Source organism: Stegostoma tigrinum, chromosome 37, assembly GCF_030684315.1.
Source record: "Stegostoma tigrinum isolate sSteTig4 chromosome 37, sSteTig4.hap1, whole genome shotgun sequence".
Classification (NCBI taxonomy): Eukaryota; Metazoa; Chordata; class Chondrichthyes; order Orectolobiformes; family Stegostomatidae; genus Stegostoma; species Stegostoma tigrinum.
In genome coordinates, this window is record NC_081390.1 from 20,602,665 (window position 1) to 20,616,010 (window position 13,346).

At 47.1% G+C, this 13,346-nt stretch overlaps 1 protein-coding gene across 15 annotated transcripts in view; it reads left to right on the forward strand.

Annotated features, from left to right (window-relative positions):
* LOC125467477 (PH and SEC7 domain-containing protein 1-like) overlaps positions 1-13,346 on the forward strand; it is a 193,198-nt gene that overhangs the window by 95,196 nt on the left and 84,656 nt on the right. For 7 of the 15 annotated variants that reach the window (XM_048563337.2, XM_059640393.1, XM_048563335.2 and 4 more), the window contains one exon: positions 8,024-8,077. The exons of 3 other annotated variants lie outside the window; for them this stretch is intronic. In XM_048563337.2, the coding sequence (XP_048419294.2) occupies positions 8,024-8,077 (54 nt within the window). Of the gene's footprint in view, positions 1-608; positions 1,198-3,658; positions 4,756-5,857; positions 7,815-8,023; positions 8,078-8,461; positions 8,484-13,346 lie in introns of those variants that run through there. 5 more of the 15 variants (XM_048563344.2, XM_048563346.2, XM_048563345.2 and 2 more) reach the window with 5 other exon arrangements.

A 13,346-nucleotide genomic window follows, 5' to 3' on the forward strand; every position in this document is an offset into this window, starting at 1 on the left:
GAAAGAGGGAGAGAGATTTATATAGCTTGTGCATTGCCAAGCTGTAGGGGAGAATTACAACAGGACAGAATGAGCAATTTAAGGACTGTTGCTTTAATGTATGTGAAGAGTATCCTGTTTGCAGTTCCAAAGGCATTTCTTACTCAGTCAAATTCCAATGTTTGTTTTTCTTGATAAGCACAGACTGCGCAGAACTGCTTTGGTACCTGTGAACGTAGATACAGATTTTTTTTCTTAAATGAAGGAAGTATATGGGCTGAAGGGCCTGTTCTGTGCTGTACTGTTCTGTGTTCTATATATTTGCAATAAACGAGGAATTGATACCAGATTTTTTTTGACAGTCTGGCGAGGTGGACGCACAGTATGGGAAAGTTTTGCGAGGAGGATCTGATTTTTTTTAAAAAAGTGGGGGAAAGAGGACACAAGAGAAAAGGAGAGAACAGATCTGGGAGGTGGGTGACGAGATTGGTGCGGGGTCCACTGACCTATTACTGAAGGGAGCGAGTTCCCATTGAAATGATAAGGAGGGCAGCCTCGGTGTTTTGGTTTTGAGGATCTCTCAGGACAAGAGGGGACGGGGCTGGGGTTGGGGAGGGGTCTGGTGTAACCATACATGAAGGAAGCTCAGTGAAGCAGCAACAGTATCAGCTCCCATTCAGATTGAAAGAGAGGCTGAAATGAGACAGAGAGAGAGAGAGAGAATAAATTTAACTGAGGTGATCTGGCAGAGAGACAGAAAATACATGTCGATCTGAGCTCTTAAACTCGGAGGGATCCAGGGGGAGATCTCTGCGCAACTGTGAGGGGCGAAAGCACTCGGGAATCTGAAGGATTTCAAGGTCACAGTTTTTAAAACAGGCATGAGAGTCCGGATCCGAAACGAGCCTCCAGCCCTTCATGCTGTTGGGCAGCAGCGTGGATTGAGGGAGAGAGACACAGATAGAGAGGAAAGAGAGCCGCAGGTAGAATGTGAACGTGTAACCAGCTGCCTGGGCAGCCCACTCCCCTGGTAAACCTTGCTTTTGGAGAGCTACAGAGGAGGGGGACTGTCCCCCAGGGGGCTAGGGCAAGGAGAAGCTGGAGATACAGTGGGTCTTGCAGTGACTGAGCTCTTGGTGTGATGGCCGATGCTGCAGGGAACCTGTGCTGTTGGCAATATCCGGAAGAGAATGGACATGCCCCTCACACGGCAGAGCTGTAAGTATCAGCGCAACTCCCCCCGCCTTTTGCCGTCTATGTTAACCCTTCTGGGTCCCGGAGCTGCCGTCTGTGCGTATTACCCCCGTTGTAAGTAGTAACAGCCCATTGACTGGGGAGGCTCTCAGCCTCTGTAAACCGCAGTCTGCCTGATTTGTGGGTTTGCACTGCTGGAGTAAGGTTGAACCTGTGCTGATTGGAGTCTCTGAGAAGCAATCGGATTGAAACAGATTAAGATCCTCCTTCAAAGCTCACAAAACGCTCCTCTGTCCCTAAATTCCTAGCAAGCTCGTATTCAAATACAGCAGATAATAGATGGAATGATGGTCTTTTTATTTCAAAGGGAATAGATTAGGAAAATCGAAAATTGTCACAAACTATACAAGGCATTCGTCAGACCACAGCCGGAATACTGTGAACAGTTCCATCTTGTCTAGGGGAAGATGTACATACAGACTTTGGAGGCAGTCCAGAGAAGGTTCACCTGGGATGATCCTGGACTATCTTATGAGGAGAGGTTGAGTAGTTTGGGCCTGTATTCGTTGGAGTTGAGAAGAATGAGAGGTGATCTGATTGAAATGTGTAGGATTCTCGGTGGCTTGCCAGGCTATACACAGAGAATTTGAGAGAGGGTCTGGGACCAGTGGACATCATCCCAGGAAAAAAGTCACTCATTTAAGATGGGGATGAACAGGACACATTCCTCTGGGGAGTAAATCTGTGGATAATAAAATGTGAGGCTGGATGAACACAGCAGGCCAAGCAGCATCTCAGGAGCACAAAAGCTGACGTTTCGGGCCTAGACCCTTCATCAGAGAGGGGGATGGGGAGAGGGAACTGGAATAAATAGGGAGAGAGGGGGAGGTGGACTGAAGATGGAGAGAAAAGAAGATAGGTAGAGAGAGTATAGTTGGGGAGGTAGGGAGGGGATAGGTCAGTCCAGGGAAGACGGACAGGTCAAGGAGGTGGGATGAGGTTAGTAGGTAGATGGGGGGTGCAGCTTGGGGTGGGAGGAAGGGATGGTGAGAGGAAGAACCGGTTAGGGAGGCAGAGACAGGTTGGACTGGTTTTGGGATGCAGTGGTTGGGGGGGGGGGGGGGGGAAGAGCTGGGCTGGTTGTGTGGTGCAGTGGGGGGAGGGGACGAACTGGGCTGGTTTAGGGATGCAGTAGGGGAAGGGGAGATTTTGAAACTGGTGAAGTCCACATTGATACCAAATGGCTGCAGGGTTCCCAGGCGGAATATGAGTTGCTGTTCCTGCAACCTTCGGGTGGCATCATTGTGGCACTGCAGGAGGCCCATGACGGACATCTCATCTAGAGAATGGGAGGGGGAGTGGAAATGGTTTGCTACTGGGAGGTGCAGTTGTTTGTTGCGAAGTGAGCGGAGGTGTTACGCAAAGCGGTCTCCAAGCCTCCGCTTGGTTTCCCCAATGTAGAGGAAGCCACACCGGGTACAGTGGATGCAGTATACCACATTGGCAGATGTGCAGGTGAACCTCTGCTTAATGTGGAATGTCATCTTGGAGCCTGGGATAGGGGTGAGGGAGGAGGTGTGGGGGCAAGTGTAGCATTTCCTGCGGTTGCAGAGGAAGGTGCCGGGTGTGGTGGAGTTGGAGGGCAGTGTGGAGCGAACAAGGGAGTCACGGAGAGAGTGGTCTCCCCGGAAAGCAGACAGGGGTGGGGATGGAAAAATGTCGAGTGGTGGGGTCGGATTGTAAATGGCGGAAGTGTCGGAGGATGATGCGTTGTATCCGGAGGTTGGTAGGGTGGTGTGTGAGAACGAGGGGGATCCTCTTTGGGCGGTTGTGGGGGGGGGGGGCGGGGTGTGAGGGATGTGTTGCGGGAAATACGGGAGACGCGGTCAAGGGCGTTCTCGATCACTGTGGGGGGGAAAGTTGCGGTCCTTGAAGAACTTGGACATCTGGGATGTGCGGGAGTGGAATGTCTTATCGTGGGAGCAGATGCGGCGGAGGCGGAGGAATTGGGAATAGCGGATGGAATTTTTGCAGGATGTTGCGTGGGAGGAGGTGTATTCTAGGTAGCTGTGGGAGTCGGTGGGCTTGAATTGGACATCAGTTACAAGCTGGTTGCCTGAGATGGAGACTGAGAGGTCCAGGAAGGTGAGGGATGTGCTGGAGATGGCCCAGGTGAACTGAAGGTTGGGGTGGAAGGTGTTGGTGAAGTGGATGAACTGTTCGAGCTCCTCTGGGGAGCAAGAGGCGGCGCCGATACAGTCATCAATGTACCGGAGGAAGAGGTGGGGTTTGGGGCCTGTGTAGGTGCGGAAGAGGGACTGTTCCACGTAACCTACAAAGAGGCAGGCATAGCTGGGGCCCATGCGGGTGCCCATGGCCACCCCCTTAGTCTGTAGGAAGTGGGAGGAGTCAAAAGAGAAGTTGTTGAGGGTGAGGACGAGTTCAGCTAGGTGGATGAGGGTGTCGGTGGAGGGGGACTGGTCGGGCCTGCGGGACAGGAAGAAGTGGAGGACCTTGAGGCCATCTGCATGCGGAATGCAGGTGTATAGGGACTGGACGTCTGTGGTGAAGATGAGGTGTTGGGGGCCAGGGAATTGGAAGTCCTGGAGGAGGTGGAGGGCGTGGGTGGTGTCACAGATGTAGGTGGGGAGTTCCTGGACCAAAGGGGAGAAAATGGAGTCCAGATAGGTGGAGATGAGTTCGGTGGGGCAGGAGCAGGCTGAGACGATGGGTCGACCAGGGCAGGCAGGTTTGTGGATTTTGGGAAGGAAGGAGATAGAAACGGGCCGTGCGGGGTTGGGGAACAATGAGGTTGGAGGCTGCAGTTCCCATTATCAGTAAATCTGTGGAACTGTTTTCTGCAGAGGGCAGTAACAATTAAGTGTATTCAAGGCTGAGATAAACAGATATCTAATCAGGAAGGGAATCGGGGATTGTGGGGAAAAGACCGGGAAACTGAGTTGAGAATTGTCAGATCTGCCCTAATCTTATTGAATGATAGAACAGACTCGATCAAGCAAATGGCCTACTTCTGTTCGTGTGCCTTAAGGTCTTATGGTTGTGAGGGGCTTGCTGAGACCATGACCCCCCCCCCTGCTTTTGTGGAAGCTAGGAACTAGCTTGAAAACTAAGGCTCTTCCATTGAAGACCGAGATTGGGAGGAAATGTTTCTCCAGGGATGGCGTGGAATGTTCTTCCCCAGAATGTAGTAGAGATGGCCTTGTTGTATATGTTCGTAGCTGAGCTCAATAGACGTTGGATCAACAGGGAGTCAAGGCTGATGTGACAGTGGGGCAGCAGGCAGGAAAGTGGTATAGAGATCATTGTCTGATCATCCATGACCTTATCAAAAGGGGGAGGCAGGACTGGACTTGAAATCCTTGCTCAACCAACAGTGTTTTTAAAAAAAAAATAAACTTGATGGACAGTGGGGTGGTCTCGGCTCTCGGGGATCTTGCCATGTATTGAAAAGAAGATTTATCACGTTTGCCTTCGGAATCAGCTGAGCCATTTTCCTAGAGACAGTTCTCTGATAAACGCCTTGATTCTGATGTAGCTGTGCTATTCCTTTGCTGTTTAATTGTAAGTATACTGTGGCAGTATTGTTAACCATCGATGTGCTGTAGATCTTCAATAATATTATTCTTTTCCTCATTTTGACTGCATATTTCCTATGTTTCTTTCTGAATTTGAATTAAAACAAGCAGACAGAAGCAGGCCATTCAGCCTATCTGGGCAATGCCATTCTTTCTACTCTGATTGAATGGCCTAGTGGTACTATCACTGGACTGTTAGTTCAGAGACGCAGGAAATGTTCTGGAGACCCATGTTCAAATACTGCCATGGCAGATGGTGGAATATGAATTCATCTTAAAAAAAAAAATCTGAAATTAAGGGTCTGATGATGACCTAGAATCCATTATCAATTGTTGGAAAAGCCCATCTAGTCTATTAATGTCCTTTAGGGAAGGAAGCGGCCATCCTTACCTGGTCTGGTCCACGTGTGACTCCAGACCCACAGCAATGTGGTTGGCTCTTTCCAACTGGGGATGGGCAATAAATGCTGGCCTAGCTAGTGATGCTGTCATCCAGTGAATGAATGAAAAATAACTCTAATGTGCAGTGGGCCCTCACAGATCAGACATACATGAATAACTCTAGATTGATGGATCCCATTCTGGGGTTGCAGGGATGGAATTTCTGCAAAGGTCTGCCCTAATGACTTCACCAGTTTCAAAATCTCCCCTTCCCCCACTGCATCCCTAAACCAGCCCAGTTCATCCCCTCCCCCCACTGCACCACACAACCAGCCCAGCTCTTCCCCCCCACCCACTGCATCCCAAAACCAGTCCAACCTGTCTCTGCCTCCCTAACCGGTTCTTCCTCTCACCCATCCCTTCCTCCCACCCCAAGCCGCACCCCCAGCTACCTACTAACCTCATCCCACCTCCTTGACCTGTCCGTCTTCCCTGGACTGACCTATCCCCTCCCTACCTCCCCACCTACACCCTCTCCACCTATCTTCTTTACTCTCCATCTTCGGTCCGCCTCCCCCTCTCTCCCTATTTATTCCAGTTCCCTCCCCCCATCCCCCTCTCTGATGAAGGGTCTAGGCCCGAAACGTCAGCTTTTGTGCTCCTGAGATGCTGCTTGGCCTGCTGTGTTCATCCAGCCTCACATTTTATTATCTTGGAATCTCCAGCATCTGCAGTTCCCATTATCTCTGCCCTAATGTTCTGCTGCAATTGGGCAGAAAATTCAGAGAAGTGACCCTTGCTGCCTCTCTCTCCCTGATGCACCATGGTCAGTACCAAAGTCATGACTCAGAAGATGTCGGAGAACTGCTCCCAGAAAATTTTGATTCCCAAAACCTGTTTCTGAGTTGACTGCCTGTTCACGATTAACGTTTTGCTTATAACAGTAGCATTGTCTCAATTTTCATTCTCTCTTAATAGCATCTCACTTTGACCTCCTGAGCTGGTGGAGAGATCATTCCCATTGACACAGGATAAAATTGGATTGCTCCTTCGAGGAGCTAGTACAGACCCAATGGGACGAATGGCTGTAAACGCTTCCAACCCATGAGATTTAATCGTATCCCAGTAAATGGCTTTTTACTTAAAAGGACTTTATTTCTAATAATCACTTATAGTATGTAAGCATCGCTGACCAAGCTAGCATTTATTGCCTATCCCTGGCTGTCCCTTGTGAAGGTGGTGGTGAGCTGTCTTCTTGAATCATTTGTAGTCCACTTGCAGACCCACAATTCCCTTAGCTGGAAGTTCCAAGATTTTGACCAACATAGACAGAGCTCCAATATATTTCCAAGTCAGGCTAGTGAGTGGATCACGGAAAGTTCCCAAATATCCTGCTGTGCTTGTCCAACTAGGTAGAGGTTGAGTGTTTGGAAGGTGCTGTCTCTCGCTCTTTGGTGAATTGAGACCTACATTTAAGGGTCTGACTGTAGGAGACTGCTTGAAGATCAGTACCGCACTAAGGGCGTCAGCAATGGTGCCCGCAGTGTCTGTTAGGCAAGGGATTTTATGCATGTGCAGAATATTTTCACCAAGACATTTGGAGGGAGGGGTCCCTGTTACTTTGTGTGGATCTATACTGTCCATCAGGTACATAACAGGTGATAAACAGGGAACAGTGTGGCACGCTCCACTGGTGTTTGAAACGAAGATCTAATATTGAACATATCATTGTATGAACACCATCTCTCTGCATTTTTATTTCACATTGTCAGTTGGCTCCGATGGTTGGTTTGAGATACAGTGTGCACCAACAACCTGAGTTCAACCAGCTGAGACTATCACGGAGGACTCTGCTTTTCAATGCCTCCCCTCATCTGAGGTGTGGTGACCTCAGGTTAAACCACCAGCAGTTGTGTCTCTTGTTATAAGAGTGTGGGCCTCTGGTGACTTTATTTTACCTTTAACTTCTTTGTTTACTTACTAACCATTCTGTTGTGACCTTATAAGAAACATTTTCTGCAATGGTGCCACGGATTTTTGACTAAGGATCCTGGGAGAGCGTGGCCATTTGCACGCAGTACTTGAGTGTATGTCATTATATAGGTAGCAGTTCCTGTGAACATGTCTGCAGAGGAACATGGGAATGTGTCAATGTTGCAAAGGATCTTGGGAGTGTCAATATTTGCCATTATTTCAGAAAATCTGTCTTTATTAAGCAGCAACAGAATTGCTAGTAAGTAAACAAAGGATCACTGGTGTGTCAATACTTGCAGCCCGTCCCCCATGTTAGAAAGTTTTTGAAGATTTGAGTTGCGAGTGGAGGCAACATCAAAAGGAAAACAAGACATCTGTGGGTCCAGATGTTGTCCTTGTCCTCCTCCACCTCCTAGTTCAACCAAATTCCTCCAACCCTTTGCCATCTTAACCCAACCTCCACCCCCCCCCCCCCCCCCAGTGAAATTGTTGTGTCCGCAATGACTTTAGATGGGGTTGGCCAATGAAGAATTGGGAACAACGAAGGGCCTTAAAAGAAAAATTTGCCAAACATCAAGAGACACATCTGAGGAGAAGACCTTGACATTGCTCCGCCTGGAGAGGATAGAGCGACGATCTGTGGTGGGACCATCGAGTCAAAAGACGAACAGGAGGAAGTGCTGGGGCTAGGTAAGGGATTGAATTATTCTCTCATCCATTGCATGCATGCTACATTGTTGTGAAAATTCATGTACCATATATGTTTCAGCATGACACTACTGTCCCTCCTCACCAGCATTACCATGACTAATACAGCCTTGGGCTGCAGTGATCTAATTGTGGTTGACCTCTTCCACTCCATGATCTGCATTTAACCCACATTTATTCCTTACTTTCAGGTGCTGCTGGTCCATTGCAAAAGAGGGAAGAGGAAGCTTCAGATGTGATCCCAGGTGAGAACGGCACTTGCAGTCAGGAAGGATGGCCAAACCCCACAGCCTCCAGTGAGAGACTCAGCAATGCTACAGGGAGCTCTGCACTGATGAAAGAACTGAGATGTGGGCCTGAAGCGTGCAGCACATTTAGGTTTCCAGGCTGCAGTAAAGTAGAAGCATGTGTCTCTGCAGATTGGCTTGGGCCTTGTCCAGAGGGTGGTGAGGAGTAGGAGCCCACCACCACCTGAAAACTTAACTTTACTTGGAGTCACTAACACAACAGTGTGTAGTCGGGTCTCAGTTTCCTCTGGGCTGCTGATTCTGCAGAGACTGTTCTGGAGCTGTGTCTAGCCTTAGTGTCCTAGGCAGTGAATTCCAAATTGGAACATATTGTGGTGTGAAGCAACAAGCAGTGATTTCTATGGTAGGTGAATCATGAGCATAAGCAAATAGACCCGTTTTGAGCCTGCTCCGTCATCCGTAATATCATGGCTAATCTGATTGTAGCCTTCATTCCACTTTGCTCTCTGACCCCCTTAACTCCTCTGTTAATGTCAAACACAACCTTGAATATATTTGATGTCCAAGCCACTACTGCTCACTGGGGCAGAGAATCCCAATGACTTATGAAGCATCTCCAAGGGAGAAGAAATTTCTCCAATCTTAATTAAGGGTGGCCAGTATTCGATTCATTGGTGAGTTTACCTAGTCAGGGAATGTTGCCGTGAGATCTTGCCCTGTGTAACCCCAGGGACAAGATCATAGTCGAAATGAAAATCCAAACACTGAATGCTGGAGAAACTCAGCTGGTCCGGCAGCATCTGTGGACAGAGAAACAGAGTTAACATTTCACGTCCAGTGTGACTCTTCTTTGGAAGTTCACTCTGTGTGGTTTTTATTTCAGACCTCTGACATTTGCAGTACTTAGCTTTTATTATGGCATGACCCAATCTCAATTATAGTTTTTTGTGATGCAAAGAAGCTGAGGTGTTTGTTGATCCTCGGGTGAGACTACGTCTGTCTGCATCTGAGTCAAAAACGAACCTTTAAGGAAATTGGAAGATTTTTAGCTTTCTCTTTTGTTTTGCCTCCAAGAACAATATAAGGTAGGAAAATCTCACTGCACTCTGCCAGTTAAATTGCCAATTTAACATGGTACACCATACTTCTGTTACAAATAATGCGACTCTTGGGGGAATGTGGGGCGGCACTGCCACCTCACAGTGCCAAGGACCTGGGTTCGATTCCAGCCTCCAGGCGACTGTCTGTGTGGAGTTTACACATTCTCCCCGTGTCTGCATGGGTTTCCTCCAGGTGCTCCGGTTTCCTTCCACAGTCCAAAGATGTGCAGGTTAGGTGGATTGGCCATGCTGAATTGCCTGTAGTGTTCAGGGCTGTGTAGATTAGGTGGGTTATAGGGGAATGGATCTGGGTGGGATGCTCCAAGGGGCAGTGTGGACATGTTGGGCCAAAGGGCCTTTTTCCACACTGTAGGGAATCTAATCTAACTCAGCACGATCAGTCTGAGGAATTTGCTCACTGCAAATTGTTCCTGGGCTCAGTCAGAATCATTGGATAATATGCAAAGAATGGTCCCTTTGTAGTCAATGTTCTTATTCTTCTTCAACATCAATTGTGTTAGAGATATTTGCCGAGGCCTGTTAGTCATCTAATCTGATGCTGCAAAAAATGTATCTTTAAATATTGGGGTTCATTCTCATTCAGGTCAAGTTTTCTCCAGTGACTAGCGTGGGAAATTTGCCTCAGTGATTGGCACAAGGGAAATTTGCCTCTATGATTAGCATGGGGGAAATTTGTCCCAGGGACTCATGCAGGGCAAATTTGCCCCAGTGAACAGCACGGGGGAAATTTACCAATGTGATTAGTGAGGGGCAAATTTGCCCCAGTAATTGATGCAGGGCAAATTTGCCACAGTGATTGGTACAAGGGAAATTTGCCAATGTGATGAGCAAAGGGGAAGTTTGTCCCAGTAACTGGTGCAGGCAATATTTATTTCCTCCTTTATCAAATGTAGCTTGAAGTTTTCTTCCAGCATGTGTTTTGTCTCGTTGTTTTGACCTTCAATTAAAGAGAAGTCACTCAACCAAGCTTCTGATAAATGTGGAAATCTTACCATCTGTAGCCCCCTTTTTAAAAGGAAAAGCTAGGGAAAAAAAAAGTGTTTAAATTTGACATTCTTTAATGTTTTGTTTTCTCGTGATTTTTCTCATTTTAAACATTGTTTAGAATTCTTTGGGGGAGTGTGTTGAGTGAATGAAACTGAATTTATTATTAAACAGGTTTATTGCAGTTGTGTAGTCTAATGGAGCAGCCCCGACAATGTCAGGTCTAATATTTCTTCTCCTCTAGTTCCCCTGCGGAGGTCATTAAGGTCTGAATATTGAAACCAAACTAGCTCTCTGTAAAGTAAATGGAAATCAAAATGAGATGCCAGGGTTAATGATTTGGATTCTGTTCAGTATTTTAGCAGGCCCAAACGCATCTGTAAAACAGATCTTTAATAAATAGACTTTCTCTTGAAAAGAGGTGATCATACTGCCTTGGTTAGTCATATTTGGTGTAAAACAGTACTCTACGCATTGGCTAGTTTGTGTTTTATCCATTGTTTAGGTATGAGCTATTAGCTATTTTATACTAGCACAGAACCCAATGGGTTTGTCCTGGTGTCGTGTAAGGGCGCCTCCCAGCTGGATAAAACATGAGATGTAAACCTGCCATCGTACGGTGATAGTGGTGCAGTGGAAATGTCATCAGCGTGGTACTCCAAAACCCCAGATCAAAGTTCTGGAGATGGGTTTGAATCCCACAATGTCAGATGGTGAAATTTGAATTCAATAAAAAGTTAAAGGTAACCATGTTGTAGAAACCTATACCGACTCTCGAATGTCATATAATTACCTGGTTTGGTGTTGGATTGGATTAACTCTTGGGTAATTTAGGATGGGCAATACATGCTGGCTTAGCCAGTGATGCCCACATCCCGTTAATGAATTCAAGAAAATTAGAAAGAGGACCCACAGACAGATCATTGGGATAGTCAAAAAGGCATTTGGTCTGTATCCTGTAAACATGATTAAAAATAAGAGGTGACTTCATTAAAGGATAAATAGTTGTGATAGGGTAGGCATTTTGATTGGCTCCTGGGGTGGGGAGTCTATAAACCAGGGAACAAAGTGTCAGAATAATAGGTAAACCATTGAAATCACGCACGAGGAGAAGTTTCTTTGAGTGGATGTTTAGCCCCAGAGGGCTATGGAGAGTCAGTCAATGAGTATGTTTGAGGAAGATTGGTAGATATCATGGGATATGAGGATAGTGCGAAAAGATGGTATTGAGATGGAAGAACTGCCATAATCTTGTTGGGCTGAAAGGTCTATTCCTGCTCTGCTTTAGTCTGTTCAAACCTGTTCCTCCTCATGTTAAATGGTAATGGGGTGAATACCCTTCTTGCCACTCAGCTTGGCACTTTGCCACCCAGCTCTGACACTACAATTGAAAAGAATGACTTGCATTTACCATTGTGCCCTGCTATCAGTGCTACTGCATTGCCTCCAACCCACAGCAGCAAATTGGAACCCACTTCGTCCAAAGGCTACACGGGGTCAAGATTTTAGATTCTGGATGGCAGGGTGAAATGAAGGTCGTGACTCCACGCTGTGTCAGAACCACTCGCCACTCAGTGGATTTCTTTTCTCCGGATTGGCCAAACGGCAGTGACAGGGTGGGATCTAGAAGCTGGAGGGCCCAATCGGAGCCTCTTCAACACTGATACTGCTGTTCAGACAAGGGAAGGGAGAAGGTGCCACCATCTTGATGCACCTTCGAATGCATCCTATCTCTAATTTTCTTGATGCATCCTTTTGAAAAGTTTTTTCAGTTCTGAAATGGCTTCAGCAGCCAGGTCACTACTGCAGAGAGGGAAGGCCAGCTGATGGCCTTGCAATTGAGGGGCTTCTGTGGTACACTGTTTTAGTGTCCCTACCTCTGAGCCAGGAGACCAGAGTTTAAATCCCATCTCCACCAGAGATATGTTGTAACATCTTTGAACAGATTGATTACAATATTTATAGTTTCAGGGTCCAGTCTATGTTGTGGTGGCTTGTGTTCAGGTCCCCCTACTCCAGAGATGTTTAATAACATTCTTGAAAGGGGGATAAATATTGGGGGGGGGGGGGGGGGGTGAAAAATGTATGACTACAGCTGTAGCCAGACAGCTGAGGATGGCCATCTGTTCTGCCACCAACGGCCTGCTCCGCAACACCACCTGGGGGCCAGCAGACCTTGACTTTGTGGGCTGAATGACCTCTTTTTGCATCATAACACTTGTGATTGACATTGTTCAGCCTTGTGATGTGTTCCGGTTACCTTTTTGTTCCTGGGCTTTTGAAATAATTGCTCTTCAGGCTTGGAAGGAAGTGAACTCTTTGTCTTTCATACAAACTGCCATGCCTGCCCAAAATTCTGAAGCTGCATTGTACACAAAAGTTGATCCCACTGCAGCCATCCATGTGGCGCCACTGGGTCACCTTAGACCTACAATTGTTTCCCACCTAATTAGTTCCTAACCTTTTAAAGCCTAGGCAACAACACCTAATAGGCTGCTTATTCACCTCCATTAATGGTTCCAACTTTGGTTCAGAGTCTCCAGGGCAGGGCTGTGCTGGCAAATGGGCATACAAACCATAGGCATGAATATTCCTAGATAATAAAGTGTAGAGCTGGATGTACACAGCAGGCCAAGCAGCATCAGAGGAGTCGGAAGGCTGACGTTTCAGGCCATTTCTGAAGAAGGATCTAGGCCTGAAACATCAGCCTTCCTGCCCCCCTGACGCTGCTTGGCCTGCTGTGTTCATCCAGCTCTACACCTTGTTGTCTTAGATTCTCCAGCATCTGCAGTTCGTGCTATCTCTGCATGAATATTCATGCCTGCCCACTTTTATATTCACCCTCATATGGGAGTGAAGGCCTTCCATTGAGTATCTTTTAAAAGTATTTTGACAATTTGAGCACAAGCCACACCTTACAAAACTTTTATGTTCGACCAATGGCACTGTTCAGTTGTTATCAGTCATTGCTGTTGCCAGCTCTGTTTGGATGTACTACTGGAGACCACCTGTCACCAACAGTTGAGCCCAAGTGCCTTCTCTCTATCAACTTTGTTACTTTTACAACCAGTACGTGAAAGTGTTAAAATAAAAATGGCACACTTTCCTCCTGCTCCCGTGACTTTTCTACTGGGCTGGTCCCAGAGATTAATCTGTTAGTT